The sequence below is a fragment of the Crotalus tigris genome, unplaced genomic scaffold (assembly GCF_016545835.1).
Source record: "Crotalus tigris isolate CLP2741 ecotype Arizona unplaced genomic scaffold, ASM1654583v1 scf7180000017551.9496454, whole genome shotgun sequence".
In the NCBI taxonomy this organism is placed as follows: domain Eukaryota; kingdom Metazoa; phylum Chordata; class Lepidosauria; order Squamata; family Viperidae; genus Crotalus; species Crotalus tigris.
Genome location: NW_024096469.1, coordinates 1,098,720 through 1,115,940, shown reverse-complemented (window position 1 = coordinate 1,115,940; position 17,221 = coordinate 1,098,720). Strand labels below are relative to the sequence as shown.

At 38.3% G+C, this 17,221-nt stretch overlaps 1 protein-coding gene across 12 annotated transcripts in view; it reads right to left on the bottom strand.

The window, feature by feature from the left end:
* Positions 1–17,221, bottom strand: part of CACNA1A (calcium voltage-gated channel subunit alpha1 A) — a 328,550-nt gene that overhangs the window by 167,173 nt on the left and 144,156 nt on the right. For all 12 annotated transcript variants that reach the window (XM_039342836.1, XM_039342879.1, XM_039342845.1 and 9 more), the window contains exons 5-7: positions 7,170–7,261; positions 5,813–5,965; positions 3,534–3,721 (exon numbers count right to left, since the gene is read on the bottom strand). In XM_039342836.1, coding sequence (XP_039198770.1) covers positions 3,534–3,721; positions 5,813–5,965; positions 7,170–7,261 — 433 coding nt within the window. The remainder of the gene's footprint in view (positions 1–3,533; positions 3,722–5,812; positions 5,966–7,169; positions 7,262–17,221) is intronic.

The window sequence follows — 17,221 nt, the reverse complement described above, 5'->3', positions numbered from 1 at the left end:
ATTTGCATTCTTTTAGAGAGTTGTTGGTGCCACCTGGAGGTTTACCTGGGTCATCAGGGTCATCTGAGTAGTGCAAATGGCTGTGGAGCTTTCTTGGAACAGTTGAAAGAACTCTGTTGTAGACTGACGATAGATGATATCATATCCCTCCTCTTCTGTTGAGACAGGGCTGTTCAATTTTGACCCAGATGGCCTCTTTGACCCCTCTTTCAAACCAGCGGTCCTCTCTGTCCAAAATGTGAACTTTGCTGTCTTGAAAAGAGTGGCCTTAGCCTTTTAAATGCAAATGGATTGCTAAATCTGGTCCTGATGGTTTTGTTCTCCACTTCATAAACACATGGCACAACATAGGAGAACAAACCCATCAGGACAAGATTCAGCAGTCCATCTACATTTAAAAAACAAAGACCACTCTTTCAAAGACAGCAAAGTCCACATTTTGGACAGAGAGGACCGCTGGTTTGAAAGAGGGATCAAAGAGGGCATCTGTGTCAAAACTGAACAGTCCTCTCTCAACAGAGGGGGAGGGATAAGACATCATCTATCTTCAGTCTACTACAGAGTACATTCAACAGTTCCAAGAAGGCTCCACAGCCATTTACACTACTCAGGTGACCCTGACCATACAGACAAACCTCCAAGTGGCATCAACAACTCTCTAAAAGAATGCAAATGACCACCTGTCTGCAAGGAGTATAAATCCTTCCATTCCCCACCATCCAATCAGAGCTGAAGAAGCTTCTTGGATGAGAAGCGAGTCCAGTTGCCTTGTGAAAAAGCATCTTTTGGATTTGTGATCTGTTCCACCGTCAGCTCCTGGGCATGTTTAATGCTATAATTGAGCTCTTCCACTTTCTTTTAGAAACTATATGGTCAATTTGATATTTAATGATGTTTCTATATACAAGCATTGTTTTGTTTGTTAAGACTGTGTTAGCTATGAACAAATCTTTGGAGTGGCAGAAATTGTTCAGCTGATCTCTTACTTCACTTTGTTCTCCTAAACCATGCAATCCAACTATATTTTCCAATTTCATGTTCTAACTTTGGCATTCCATTTTCCAATCACAAGTTGCAAATCTTGCTTGCATGTTCTGTTGATTTCAATTTGATCATAAAAATCATCAACTGCCTTTTCTTTTGCATCAGTGGTTGGAGCATAAACTTGAATGATCGTCATATCTTTAACAGATATATCTGTGAAGTGTAATCAATATTACTTGGTCACTGATTGCATTGTAGCCAAGTACAGTACTTTTCTTGATATGCTCTTCTTAGCTATAAAAGCAATATTGTTTCTTTTTCATTTCTCATCCTTGATAATAAATGGTGTGAACTTCTAACTGAAAATGTTCAATCGTCATCTCAATTCACTGATGCATAAAAAATCAATTTGTAATCATTTCATTTTATTTATCACTATGCTGAGCTTTCCTGTAATTATGCTTCTTATGTTTCCTGTTTCTATTGTAATTCTATCTTTGCAACTTTGGATTTTCTTTTTCTATATAGCAACATCAGCAACTAGACATCCTGAAGGCTTAAATCTAGCCATGTCATAATCATTAACCATGGAAACCAGTGATATATTTATTATATTTGTGCTTTTATACAACTTACTAAGCAATAAAAATTAATAGATGTTGTACAAAAAATAAAAGTAGCATACGTCCTGCTCATAGGCCTGCTTTCATTTATACTCTGATCCATAAAGACATAGAAAATTGGATCCACTTTCCTACAATCAACAATTATTAGTATCAAGAATTAGTACACAGATGCCATCTTTACTCAGCTATGGTCATCCATATGCTCCTTCCCAATCAAATATATATACCATACAGTGAAAAAAGAATCAGGAAAAAAACAAAGAAACATAATCCTACAAACATTTCAGAATCAGAAATAGGAACAATCTACCCATTTTCTTCTCACATCTCAGCATCTAATGCAGTGGTTCTCAACCTTTTTAATGCCGCAACCCCCAACCGGTCGTAAGTTGAGGACTAAACCGGTCGTAAGTCAAGGACTAAACCGGTCGTAAGTCAAGGACTACCCAACCGGTCGTAAATCGAGGACTTTCCCTGCCCAGGAGCACCGCACATGCGTGGTGCCACCCTCTGTGCCGGCCGAGGCGTAGCTCGCAAGCGGCAGAGACAGAGCAGGCCGACCACCAGCTGGCCCGGCCCATGGGAGGTAAGGCACCCGTCGGAAAAGGGAAAAAAATATGGCGGACAGCCTTGCTTGGTAACCCCCGTGAAATGGTCGATCAACCCCAAATGGGGTCGCGACCCATAGGTTGAGAACCGCTGATCTAATGGAATGATATTAGATGCATTATTTTACTTAATTTATATCCTTACCTTTACTTCTAACAGGACACAAAGGCACTATTGAACTATGAGCAATAACTCAGTACTATTTCTCCTTTTACTGCAAAGGCTGGTCAAACACTGTAATAAAGATATTTGATTTGGGTTTTTTTTTGTTTGCCCTAAAATGGGTTTATTATGGGGAATCATTTATACTCCATCCAGGTTTAGTTAGGCTTCCCTTGTCCCCATTCCCTGGTTCTTAAAACTTCTATCAGATATTGATTAGGCTGTTTTGCTGTGCTCTAAAAAAATTCCCCATTAATGCCAGATCTCTCAGATAATTCAAATAATTTAAGCTTTAAGCTTTATTTGGAATTGGCTGCTATTGGATATAGGTGCTTGTTGCTATTATATAACAAAATGTGCTTGTGACTTATAGAAGATACCAGTTCCCTATGCTCTGCAGTCTACGTTTTGCAGTAGAAAGATTTTATGTTCAGAATTCAAGTGATTTCATTTTCTAATAACAACCCCATTTTATCAACTATACTGATGTTCATACATTCTTACATCTTTGCTCATATGCATGCATGTTTATGTTATCTAAAAGATCCATATAGTGTGTTATAAGGAAAGCCTGTCTGAAATAACAGCAAATAATGCTACAGTTTGGAGTGCTTAAATTCAGTTAGTAAGAAACTTGAGGAAAAGAATACCGTAAATGCCGGCGTATAAGACGACTTCCACGAGTGCTGAAATCGGCGCCAAAGACGGGGGTCGTCTTATACGCTGAGTCGTCTTATACGCCGGAAATACTGGTAGTTTCCGGCGTATAAGACGACGTTCTAGGAATGCGGCCCGGCTATAAAAATTGGGATCATCTTATACGCCGGGTCGCCTAATACGCCGGCATATACGGTACATGTATGTCAATTTATTATGAAGTTCACTGATGAAGAATGGGATTCAAAGGTCTTAACTTTCACATCATGATGTGCAAGATATTAATAATGCCTCCTTTCTATATCAAAACATAAGATAATTCTCCACCGGCTTAAGTCAACGTATACATTATTTACCACAGAACTTCTCACTTTCTGAATTACAGCTAATTATAGCACCATTATGTAGCTTCTTTTACTGACCCTTAACATAGAGTACAACTTTCCAGTTCATGGCAAAAAAAACTTCTTAGATAAAGCATAGTGCTAAACTCACATAATAGAGGAGGTTAGTCCACCCTTCCATGGTGATACACTGGAAGACAGTCAGCACAGCGAAAAGGATGTTATCAAACTGTGTAATCCCGTAGTTGGGTCCTTGCCAGTATTCTTTACACTCAGTCCCATTAGGGCAGAGGCGTGATGGTGATTCCTTCCCACATGGAGCTTCTTGCATGATTTCATCTGGAGAGGGAAGAAAAATGGGACTCTAGTAGACTAGGACAGGCAGATAAGCAACTGCAGGAGGCAGAAAAAATGGTGGTATCACTTGCCTTGAAACAGCATCGGCTGTTCTTCAAGAAGTCCCTTCCTCCAAAATTATGGCTCAGGGTACTCATACAGACACATTTCCCCCTCCATGCAGTGCTTTTTCAGATGCTGTACAGCCATATAGAAAAGCAGAAACCAGCATGGTTTGGGTTTAAATTCTTTGCTCCTCCAAGGAAAGCACAGGGACTGCCCAGATGTATTTTTCAAATGATACAGGCTACTTGCCTCCATAACTAACACTGTTTCCCCCCTCAAGTCCGTTGTTTCCTGACTTTTGATGGGCTACCCACCTTTGTTTTGCAACCTGATGTAGTTAAGAAGCTTGCTTGACTTAAAAAAAAATAATAATCCTCTGTATTTAGGCAGTGGAGAGAAAGCAAGAGTGTTTTGTGACACTTGCCTACTGGTGGTCTGCAAATCTATTCTGCTTGACACACTGGCAGATATTACGAACATAGGAAGCTGCCTTATATCAAACTCTGTACTGTCTATTCTGATGGGCAGCAAATCTACAGATCAGAAAAAAATTGTGTCACAAGTTCCTTCTTGAGTATTTAATATTGCTTTTTTAAAATGCATCTCCTAAACAAAATGATATAAAAGAGTTACAAAATGTGATGGCAGCACAGTACATACTGAAATGGCTCTGTTTCTACATACATTTGTACATATATCCTCAATTAAAACATAGCTGATAATGTACATAAGTCTATATTTTCAGTCCACAGTATGTTCAAAGTTCATTAGGGCTGAACAACACACACTTTGGGGTTTGATTCCCAAAAGTTACTTGAGAATCTACAGAGGTGCAGATAAAGAACTCAAAGGATTTGTTGTGACACTATGCAGCTCTAAGGTACATTACTGTTGCTAACACAAATTGATTAAATACCATGTTTTCCTGAAAATAAGACCCAACTGGAAAATAAGTCCTAGCATGATTTTTCAGGATGCTCATAATATAAGCCCCACCCCCAAAATAAGTCCCAGTTAAGATCATCAGCCCGACGGATACATTTAGTACCATATTTCCCTGAAAATAAGACCTAACCAGAAAATAAGCCCTAATGTGTCTTTTGGAGCAAAAATTAATGTAAGACCCAGTCTTATTTTCAGGGAAACACGGTATATACAAAATATAAAGAGAGGTAACACAGAAATTGTCAAGAAATACTTAGTCCAAAAAGTGTTTTTTAAAAAGGCAACTGGACTTTGTTGAAAACAAGCAAAGTCCAGTTGCCTTTTGAAAAAGCACCTTTGGGACAACCATGACCTGGATGACTGAGAATTTCCATAGACAAAAAGTACTTAGATTCGATTTATAAAAGAAAGTATAGATTTATAAATTTGTATTGTATGCAGGGAGTAGCTCCCCCCCTTTATTTGTTGTTGTGACAACATATAGTTGCTCTAAACAATAGAAGCTATCAGTCTTTCTTAAAATGAGTTCACATGAAGAAAGTTTGAGATGCCCTGTTGTGACACTATATTTCATTCATAATGTGACTGTTTTTTTTTCTTAGCATATTTTATGAATCCATCAGTTTTCTGGGATCAGTTTCTGCAGAAACAGAACTGTGTTTTTCTAAAGCTAACTGTTCAGGGAATGTTGTGCGTAAATATAAAAAGTGATTAACCATGTGGCCTGTCTTTTGACTTACATTCCTCTTACATAGCTTATATTTCAAAGTAAATATGGTTGATAATTCAACAATTATATAATGTTTTTAACCATGATATGCTAAACAATGCATCATGGCCTAGCTCATACAGTCATTAACCATGGTTTATAGTTGGCATCATAAATTGTACTAAGCCAAAACCAAACAATTTGCATTATATCTTAGCACAATGTTTGAACCTTATATTAATAGTTCATTTATTTTAACAGAGATAACATTTGTCAAGTTACTTTTTTCCATTTTTTTTAAAAATAATCAGCTCGACTAACTTTTTTGAATTGGGCAGCTGGTAGAGAAGAGAACATAAATGCTTTTTACCTACCTGTATGAATATCCTTGCAGGCGGTGTGAAATTTCCCCAAATAAAATTCTAACCCTATGATTGCAAAAATAAGGATTGCAAAAAATAGGAGGAGGCCAATTTGTAGCAGAGGTATCATGGCCTTCATTATGGACTTAAGGACAACTTGTAAACCTGTAACAAAAGACAGAGCATCATCAGAGGATAGATTTAAAGCATACCTAGCAGCGAACCTTATTGCAGTTTTAACATGATACAGAGAGAATTACACACTGCTCCCTACTTTTTTTATATTCTTCATTCTTCTTGACAAGGCATGTGAGGCCTATAAACCTTAAAGCAGGAGAAAAAGGCAAACTGTTCCATGTACAACCTCGAGTTATTGTGTCAATTCTTTTATTTGATGACAGGCCAAGACCAATAATTTAAGATTTTTAACAAAAGACTCTAACAAGTAAGTAGCAATCAGAAGTGTCAAAGCTTCCTATATTTCTAAATTATGATGATCTATTAAAGTCCATTTTGATAATTATTTTGTACTAGGATAATTTCTATCCATGCAATAACTTAATCCCCTTATTTTTAAGAGGTCACATTTGGCCAATTTTGCCAGGGCTCAAAAGGATAAGTAAGGCCAAGCATAGTTAATATTTGGACAGGAGTCCCCCAGCAAATTCCAGGCTGTTGGTTAAACTGCAAAGTAAAAAAAAAAAAAAAAAGACATTCTGGAAGAAGGGAATATTCATATTGTTGTCAAGTAAAACTCAAAATCAGGGTGTCTTTATCTTTATCATGGAAATAGATTGGAGAATCAAAACATTTTAGACACTTCTCTAAATATATATCAATATAAATAGATATGGCTCAATGGCTTAAAAAGAAATGGAGATGAGTATTGCCCCTAAAGTCGGCTATTAATGGCAGAATAAAAGCGCAGGGACTCTTTTACCTTTATAATCATATGTGAATATATATATGAAGTTTGGAAATATTATATACTTATATATATACTTTGTATGTATAATAAACCCACCTTTGTCTGAATTCTGTTTTTTGTATATGGAAACAAATGAATATAGTGATAGTACTCTGGGTTGTGTCTTTTAATCCTACTGCATTTAATGGGGCTTGCTCTGGAGAAAGAGGACTATAGCCTGAGACTCATAAAGAGAGGACAGATACTTTGATTAGGTAATGGATTCCATGCAGAGGCTTAAAGTAAAATATGGAATTTCCAGTGGATGGTGACAGAATTTAGTAATTAAATTGTTAAAAGACAAAATATAAGCTAATTACTAATCTATATGAAAATGGTAAACTGACTGTAATCCAAGATAGTTGTTGTTTAGTTGAAAGATATTAATTAAAAGCTACTCACTTGGGATTCCTGACACTAACTTTAGCGGTCGGAGTACACGAACTGCTCGCAAAGTCCGCAAGTCAAATTCGGTACCAACTGTTGACAAGATGCTGTAACATTAAAAAAAGAGAGAGAGAATGTTGATGCCGAAAATGTGAGCTACTTCCACAAACCAGACAGGAAGAAATGTGGATTTTCCTATGATGGTATCCATTATTTGCTTAGAAAGGAGCCATGACTATCCAAAGTATGTTGAGATTTCCGCATTCCCCATCCTTCTGGAAATTACTAATTTTGCTGTGAAAATCATTAATTTGATTAGACTACTGTTCCTTGATTCTGTACTCTCAGTTAAAAAAAAAGGATATTAACCTCTTTATTCCAACAATAAGCATCAGGCTCAAAATTCTACTTCCAATAAGACAGAATATCTTATTCCAAGTTTCTAGTGACATTGTTTCACAAAACTGGAGTGGCTATTGAAATGCTTGGCTTGGTTGTTTCCAGATGGACTTCTTCTAGGATGGCACTTACAATAAACCCTTAGTAGATAATCAACATACAGGAAGAAGTAATTCTTTCTGGTCAACAAGACTCAAAGCATGGAGGAATTTTTATCCTAGCCTTAGTATCTTAAATTTGTAAAGTTAATGCTGCTTTGCCAGAGAAATCTATCAGAAAAATATAAGGCAGAAGTCAGGTCACCATGTTCTATATCCTTACAATTTCTGAGTTTTCTTCAGACGTGATTCTAGATAAGAGTGCATTACCATGGTCTACTTGGAAGGTTACGGTTAGGGTTGGATAACAGTGGCCCAGTCCAATCTCTGAGTCAGAATTTATTTTAATAAATAATAATAAATTTAATTAACTATTTTAATATCAATAACTGTTTCAGTATGGAGCTCTTGAGCATAATGGCATTTACTACATTTAGTAAAACATAGCTTCCCTTCCTCTCCAATAAGTATGAATGCAAACATTAATTCTCTTTTTGCTAACTATCCCAGAACCAGGGTGAGCATTTCAAAGGGCGAGGGAGTGGAGAAAAGGGAAAGCCGAGGAAAAATCATAAGCACAGTCGCAGTTCTGTGAGTTCCCAGTTAGTGACTGAGTTGCTGGTCCCAGTTGTGATTGCTAAGTGAGGACTACCTGCACATCTGTAGATTGCATTTGTTCACTATTTTTTTAAGAGAACAAACTCAAGCCAAGGGCATGTATGCACATTGTTCTTCATTTAACCCAGTGTTTCCCAAACTTGACAATTTTAAGGCATGTTGAAGTCCACATGCCTTAAAATAGTCAAGGTTGGGAAACACTGATTTAACCCATTTGAACATCTGGCCTCTCTTTTTCAATATAGGGCTCTAATCAGGGTTGGAGGAACCTAGGCCGGGGTTTTTTTTGCTATCATATGAATTTAAGGATACTGTACAATGGTTTGCGCATCCAAGAAATAAAATTTAATCTGGGAAATTTAAATATTCTTCTCTGACACCTGTAGATTCATGAATGAAACATGAGGAGCAACATTTTCTCAAATAGTAGCCTCCAAAGACATCAGTATTATACCTGAAAGGTATAACTATCCACAGAATGTATTGATTTTAGCACAGAAGATTCATATTTATTAGTAAATACTAGCATATAACATGCTAATATATCATCTAACTTATACTTTTGTCTGTATATGATCTAAATCTCAGTAGTCGTTATAATTATTATTATTAAATGGCTAGTTTGAATGTATGTTGTTAATGGTGTAGAGGAGGTAGGGGTTATTATTTTATTATTTTTCTTCTTGTTATTTTTTATTCTTTTTATACGGTGTCTTATATCTTATATTTTTTATTCTTTTTACATGGTGTCTTATATTTTTCTTGTTATTTTTTATTCTTTTTATATGGTGTCTTACCTGGAATAGGCGGCAATATAAAATTTCTAAATAAAATAAATAAAAATAGAATAAATTCTTGCTAAACACAATAAAGGAAAGAAGAAGCTGTATTTTCCCATGCCTCTTAATAAAAAGGGATCAGTAATCATCCAGTGATCACTTTGCTTTTAGGGAAACGTAAATTACTATAATCCATGTTTTTAAATCCTAAATAAAATAAAATGTTGAAACAATAAAAATAAATACTGCATTGCCAATACATTTTTCAAACATTTCTCTATAGAAAAATTGAATTCACCCTAACATTTTATAATGACAAAATTTACCAATAATTCTCATATAATACAAATAGGTTCTGTTTGATCAAATCTACCAAATTGTATTTTGGATTAGTTAGCAAGAATGCAACATATTTTAACATCTGTATTCATTAATGATATAGTCAATAGAATTAATTCAATAAAATATTATTTCATGTCAATTGGACTTCTCCATTCTTTTAGAAAGAAACTGACAAATTTACCTAATCACTGGAGATATGGTGCTCAAAATTCAACATCGGTTATATGAAGTAGTGAAATGTTTTGCTGGCCCTTTTTGATAGAAGCTATTTCATGTAATTATTATATTCTAGAAAATACATTGCTTTTTTTTGGAAGCTCTTTTTTTTAATTATATACTATCAGTTTGGAAAGTAACAGGATGATTTCAGAAATGGATATTGTAAAAAGACCCCCATAACTCCAGTATTACATGAGACATTCTCCATCCATTTAAAAAAATATTTTTCTTTCTCTATTTGAACAATTTCATCATGAGACTATTAGAAATGTACCCCACATTTATTAATTTATATGTTAAACTTCTTATTTTTCTTAAGTGTATTAAAATAAAATGCTCATATAGTATGACATTTAAGTCTAATCTTTATTAAATTAAAAGAAAAAATCATTTTGTGATGTCTTTCCTCTTATAGCATCTTCTCTGTTTTTCAAATCTCAAAATGTCTTAGAGTGGGATGGTCTCTCTCATTAAAATTTTCTTTATTGGTTATTTTACTCCTGTTTTCCACATATGGCATACATTATTTAATGTTCCGCTTTGTAAACTTTCATTTTTTGAACCCATGACATACTGTGTTTTTTATATCATGCAGGTTCTTCTTCTTTTACTAATCTTATTAGTATAATCTCAGTGGTGGGATTCAGCCAGTCCGCACCATTTTGGCAGAACTGGTAGATAATTTTTTGTTTCCCAGGCCCAGAATGGACTTCCGGAAGCAGCATCCACACAGAGAACCAGTTGTTCATATATTTGAATCCCACCATTGTATAAACTGCTCAATCTATTTTATTTACACCAGCCACCTTTAAATAAAAGCCATAGATTAACAATCCAACTTTGGAACTATTGGAGTTCTCTAATTCATAAAAACTGTTACTGTACAACATCTTTAGCTGTATACAACTTGTCCTCCTCAGAATCTTCTCTGGTGCTGTTTTACTCGATCTCTAATGTCGGCATAGCATACAATCTGAATACTAACCTACTTGCTGCCCTTCCTCCTCCCATGACAGCTTTTCTGGGAATCTAAACTAATCTCTACTTTCATTTCTTATTGCAATATGAGGTAATAGTAATAGTAGTAAAGTTGGAAGGGACCTTGGAGGTCATCTAGTCCAACCCCCTGCTCGGGCAGGAAACCCTACACCATTTCGGACAAATGGCTGTCCAGTCTCTTCTTAAAAACTTCCAGTGTTGGAGCATTTACTGCTTCTGGAGGCAGCTGTTCCACTGATTAATTGTTCTCACTGTCAGGAAGTTTCTCCTTAGTTCTAGGTTGCTTCTCTCCTTGATTAGTTTCCACCCGTTGCTTCTTGTCCTGCCTTCAGGTGCTTTGGAAAATAGCTTAATTCCCTCTTCTTTATGGCAGCCCCTGAGATATTGGAATACTGCTATCATGTCCCCCCTTGTCCTTCTCTTCGTTAAACTAGACATACCCAATTCTCGCAACCGTTCCTTATATGTTTTAGCCTCCAGTCCCCTAATCATCTTTGTTGCTCTTCTCTGTACTCTTTCTAGAGTCTCAACATCTTTTTTACATCGTGGTGACCAAAACTGGATGCAGTATTCCAAGTGTGGCCTTACCAAGGCATTGAAGAGTGGTATTAATACTTCACGTGATCTTGATTCTATCCCTCTGTTAATGCAGCCTAGCACTGTGTTGGCCTTTTTGGCAGCTGCAGCACACTGCTGGCTCATATTTAGTGATTGTCTACTAGGACTCCGAGGTCCCTCTCACAGTTACTACTATTGAGCATGGTGCCACCTATGCTGTACTTGTGCATTTGGTTTTTCTTGCCTAAATGTAGAACCTTGCTTTTTTCACCATTGAATTTCATTTTGTTAGTTAGTGCCCCAGTTCAAGTCTGTCCAGATCCTTCTGTATCTGAAGCCTGTCTTCTGGAGTGTTGGCTATTCCTGCCAGCTTGGTGTCATCTGCAAATTTGATGAGTTCCCCATCTATCCCTTCATCCAAATCGTTGATGAAGATGTTGAAGAGTACTGGGCCCAGAACAGAGCCCTGGGGCACCCCACTACACACTTCCCTCCATATAGATGCAGTTCCATTGAGGACCACTCGCTGAGTACGGCCGGTCAGCCAGCTACGGATCCATCTGGTGGTGGTTCTGTCTACCCCACATTTTTCTATCTTGTCAAGTAGTAGGTTGTGATCTACTTTATCAAATGCCTTACTGAAGTCCAAGTAAATTATGTCCACAGCATTCCTCTGATCCACTAATTTTGTCACTTGGTCAAAGAATGCAATAAGATTTGTCTGGCATGATCTATTTTTGACAAACCCATGTTGGCTTTTAGTAATGACTTTGTTTGCCTCTAGGTGTTCGTTGATTCGTTGTTTGATTATCTTTTCCAGGATCTTCCCAGGTATTGAGGTCAGGCTGATAGGTCTGTAATTTCCTGGATCCATTTTTTTTCCTTTTTTGAGGATGGGAACTACATCAGCTCTTTTCCAGTCCTCTGGTAGTTCCCCTGTGTTCCAGGATCTTTGAAAAATATAGTTCAGTGGCTCCGATATCACATCTGCCAGTTCCTTGAGAACTCTGGGGTGTAATCCGTCTGGTCCTGGCGATTTGAACTCATCTAGGCTGGACAGGTGCTCACTAACGATTTTCTTGCCTATCTTAACTTGTGTTTCTGTTTTGTTTTTTGTGGCACTATTTTTGATAGGTTGGTCTGTTTTTTCCCTTTGTGTAAAGACAGATGCAAAAAATGAGTTAAATAGTTCTGCTTTCTCCCTGTTGCTTGTCACCTTCTTGCCACTTCCACCCACTAATGGACCAATCATTTCCTTCACTTTTTTCTTGTTTTTTACATGTTGAAAGAAGCTTTTTTTGTTATTTTTGACTTTGGTCGCAAGCCTTAGTTCATTTTGAGCCTTGGCTTTCTTCACTTCATCTTTGCAGGCTCGGGCTATTTGCTGATATTCTGACTTAGTTATGTTCCCCTCTTTCCACTTTCTATACTTGTCCTTTTTATCTTTCAATTTGTCAGAGAGTTCTTTATGCAGCCATGCTGGTTTCTTTTGAGAGCTGTTATTTTTCCTCTTTGTTGGTATTGTGCTAGACTGTGCTTTTATTATCTCATTTTTCAAAATTTCCCAAGCTTCTTGAGTTGTTTTCCCCTTGAGGATTCTCATCCATGGAATCCTTCCCAAGCCCTCTCTAAGTTTATTGAAATTAGCTCTCTTGAAGTCCAAGACTCTAGTTTGACTGTGTTCTATTGGTTGTGCTTCTATAATGTTGAATTCTAATATTGCATGATCACTTCCTCCCAGGGTTCCTATGGCTTCAACACCGTCTATCATTTCATCTCTGTTAGTGAGAATTAGATCCAAAATGGCTAATCCCCTAGTTCCATTCTCTACTTTTTGGGAGACAAAGTTGTCTGCTAGGTTTGCCAGGAACCTGTTTGATCTTCCACTTGGTGCGGAGTTTGTCTCCCAGTTGATGTCAGGGTAGTTAAAGTCCCCCATTACTATTGTGATGTGCTTCCTACATACCTTAGTTAGCTGACTAGCAAAAAGTTCATCTATTTCCTCTGTTTGGTTGGGTGGTCTGTAGTATACACCTATGGCAATGTCATTTCCCCCCCCTTTTATATTGACCCAAATGCATTCAAGACAGTTTTTATCATTGTTGTACTCTATTTCTGTGGAGATGTAGTTATTTCTTATATAGAGAGCAACTCCACCTCCTCTTTTATTTGGTCTGTTTCTTTTAAATAATTTAAATCCCTCTAGCTGTGTGTTCCATGTGTGAGTTTCATCCCACCATGTTTCCGTAATGGCAACAATATCGTATCTGCCCTCATTAACCTGAATTTCTAGTTCACCCTGTTTGCTGTTCATACTCTGTGCATTGGTGTATAAATATTTGAGTCCTTTGTGGGTGGCCCTGTGTTTCCTTTCTACATAACCTGTGTGGTGCCTGAGTTCCCCTATTGTCTTACCACCTATTTGGTTAGTGCACTTTATATGGCACTCGCTATTAGAGGCTTCATTTTGATTGGTAGCAAGGTTGGTATTCTTGTCCACACACACATCTGTGCTACATGCACTGATAGCCCTATAGTTTTTAAATTGCCGGGGACAGGGTTGTTCCGTATCAATTAACTCCCTGTCCCCGCTGTTTAGTTTAAATTTCCCTCCAGAAAATCTGTGAATTTATAGCCGAGTAACTCAGTCCCTTTTTTTGATGGATGCAAACCATCTCTTTTGTACATCTTTTGATTGGACCAGCTACTGACATCGTGACTAATATATCCAAAGCCTTCCCCTTTACACCACTCCTTTAGCCACATATTGAGTTGTGCTATGCGCTGGCCTTTTCTGTTTTGCTCCTTATACACTGGTAAAACCTCTGAGAAAGTAAGCCTACAGCCTATTCTGCTAAGTTCCTTCTCCAAGCTCTGGAAATCATTCTGCACAGAGAATACATCTTTTTGGGACAGATCATTAGTGCCAAGATGTACAATAGCCTCCACATCACAGTCCTTGCTGCCATTCTTGATTATTTTAGAAATACGCTTCTTGTCCCTACTGGCAGTAGCACCTGGAAGACACCTGACCTCTTTCAAAGCCTCTGTGTCCTTTCCTAAATTCACATCCCTTATAATTGAATCACCTACCACACACACACACACACACACACACACACACACACACACACAGAGTAAAAACAAATAAATATGAACACCAGGATAATATCAAACTTTGTTGTTGTTAATTGCGAAGTCGTGTCCGACCCATCGCGACCCCATGGACAACGTTCCTCCTACCATCTTCTGGAGTCCATTTAAGTTCACACCTACTGCTTCAGTGACTCCATCCAGCCATCTCATTCTCTGTCGTCCTCTGTCGTCCTCTCATTCTCTGTCGTCAAACTAGGATTTGTTTAATAAAATACTGAACTTTCGTTGGCCAGCACTGCCAACATCATCAGAGCATAAAAACAAGTCAATGGGAGTTCCCTTCTTATAACGCTGGCTGATTTTGCGCACGACTCCTGGACCTAGTCATTGGTCCATCTGATACCTCTGATTGTTTCATTCTTGGAAGGCACATAATCGCTGTTCCCTTGATGGTTTTTAAAGCTGCAGTTCCCTTATCCACTTTTTTTTTCTCCAATCCCCTCCCTTGTGCACCCCCCACTGTTTGTTATTGCATCACTAACTTCTAGGGCTGCCACTCCCCCTTTCTCCTTCTTTTTGCCCATTGTTTTCTTCATATGTATCCAATTACCCAGATTCGTTGTTTCCTCCCCTCCTTTTTGACCGTTTCCCTCATCTGCTCACAGCTATCTGCGGTAGCCTCAATGATTTTTAGGGACACTGCTCCCCCCTTCCCCTTTTCTCCAACCGTTGATTCGCTCATGTGTCTCCAACCACCCCTTGTACTACACACTTTTGCTCATTCCCTCTCCTCGTCTCTACCCCAAAGCATAACCGTTCTGTCCCTGGCAGGCTGTTAGCAGGATGTGTATCCAATAAAACCCTCTTGCTTCTTCGCCCCATTGCTCCTGCGCATGTGTGTTTCCAAGATGGTCCATCAAACGGGTCTGAATGTTTGTCCAGGAAGGCTCTAGCGTGCCCGTTCCTGTCTCCACTCTTCTGTTGGAGGATGTTGCCCCTCTCAGGGGATGCCCCAAGGCATGTTGAAAGCCTCCTTCCGGTCATTCACTCCGATCTTCCATCGCTCGTGATCCTCGCGCCTGCATCACCAAACTCTCTGCAAGATGTGTATTGGATTCTACTCCACCCTTAATTAGCTCTCTTGCTCCTCTTGCTCGTGTACGGACTCCCAACGGGGGGTCGTCTGTTCTTTCTATCGCTATTCCCCCCTGGTCCTGTAAAGGGTGGATGAATTGCTTTTGTTGGGAATCATGGTGTTGTTTTTCCCACATTCTCAGCATTTGGTGTGCTGAGCAGAGTTCTACATGGTGGTTTATAGAGTTCTCGTCGGAAAGCCAAGCCTCTTTAAGTAGGCGGCCTCCCTCGGTGGTATCTCCAGACAAAACCTGTGCATTGGCAAGATCAAATGTGTGGTCATATGGGTCCATACCTGCGAATGTTGTTCGTGTCTTTTAACAGCCAGTGTGTGTTCATGCACCCTGTTCTTTAGCCTCTTAGATGTCTCCCCAACGTAGTTGCAGGAACAGTCCTTGCATTGTATCTTATATACCACCGAAGATCTTTCTTCGTTGGGGAGGGGGTCTTTAGGATGCATGATTCTAGCGCGTGATGTCTGGTCTGGTTTATGGGCCACTTTGACATTGAAAGGAGCCAACAATCTAGCTGTTGCCTCCGACACATTGCCAATGTATGGCAGGGGGATACGTACGGGTTGAGTTGTTGTTTTGTCGGTTTGTGGAACTTCCCGAGGTCTGGATGGTCTGGCTACAACGCCTAACAAATTCAACTGGGTAACCATTATATTTACAGGTTCGGAAAAGATGGTTTCTTTCCTTGGTTTACAGTGTTACAGTGTGAGCCTATGTGTTTGAATAATGTCTTGACGCAACTTACTTTATGGGCCACTGGATGGTTACTTTTGTAGTGGAGGATCCCAATGGTGTGAGTTGGTTTTCGGTATACTCTCATGTGCAAGGTCCCATCTGGTTGTCAACTAACACATCCAGGAAAGCTAGGGAAGCTTGGTTCTCCTCCTCTGCTGTAAAGCCAATATCTGGGTACACCGAATTCAGTGCGTCCATAAAGTTAACCCTGTCACATTTCTTAATGACAACAAATGTGTCATCTACTTAACTGGCTAGAGGCTACAGTAATGACTAAATACCAAGCTAAGTTTTGGGCCATATATAAGATTACATAGCAGTGCATTTCTGTATTATTCTGCATACAAACTCTGTCCACTGAGAAAAAACCTGGGCCAGTAATAGGATATATATATCTGATTTATAAGTCAATGTGTTAGTCTCTGCAGCCCTGACTTTTTTTATTTTTAATGACACATTTATCAGCAGCATGGAAGCTATAGACACTTTTAAAATATTATCATCAAGAGAATATTTATAGAAAGAATAGTGTTAAACAGCCTGGCCTGAAAAAACTTGGGTGCGATAACTGTCACCTTCCCTTTAGCAAGAAAAAAAAAAGGTGGTAAGCCTAGTTTCTTTACTGGATATCCATAGACATCCAAAGCAGCACTGGTTTACTGCACCTTGAAGCAGAGTAGCAAACATACATACATACATACATACATACATACATACATACATACATACATACATAAACAAATACACACATACTCACACTGGGGTACACAGTCCTATTTTTCTGGCACATTGACAAATGTGGCACATGTGACAAATCTGGCACATTGACAAATAATTCAAGCCCTGGTAGTACAAATGCAATAACAAATTAAACAATTTATTTTCTACTCAAGGTGCTTATCTCATTCTAGTTAAAGGTGAGGCTGTTCCTGTTCCCAAGAAATGGTTACATTTCTCAATGGTAATCATAGCTTTTCATCCCAAAGAATTTGTACACACACAAAGCAAACGCAAAGTGATGATATATTTAATGTTTTGTATATTGCAAGTACTATTATTGCATTGGACATACATCA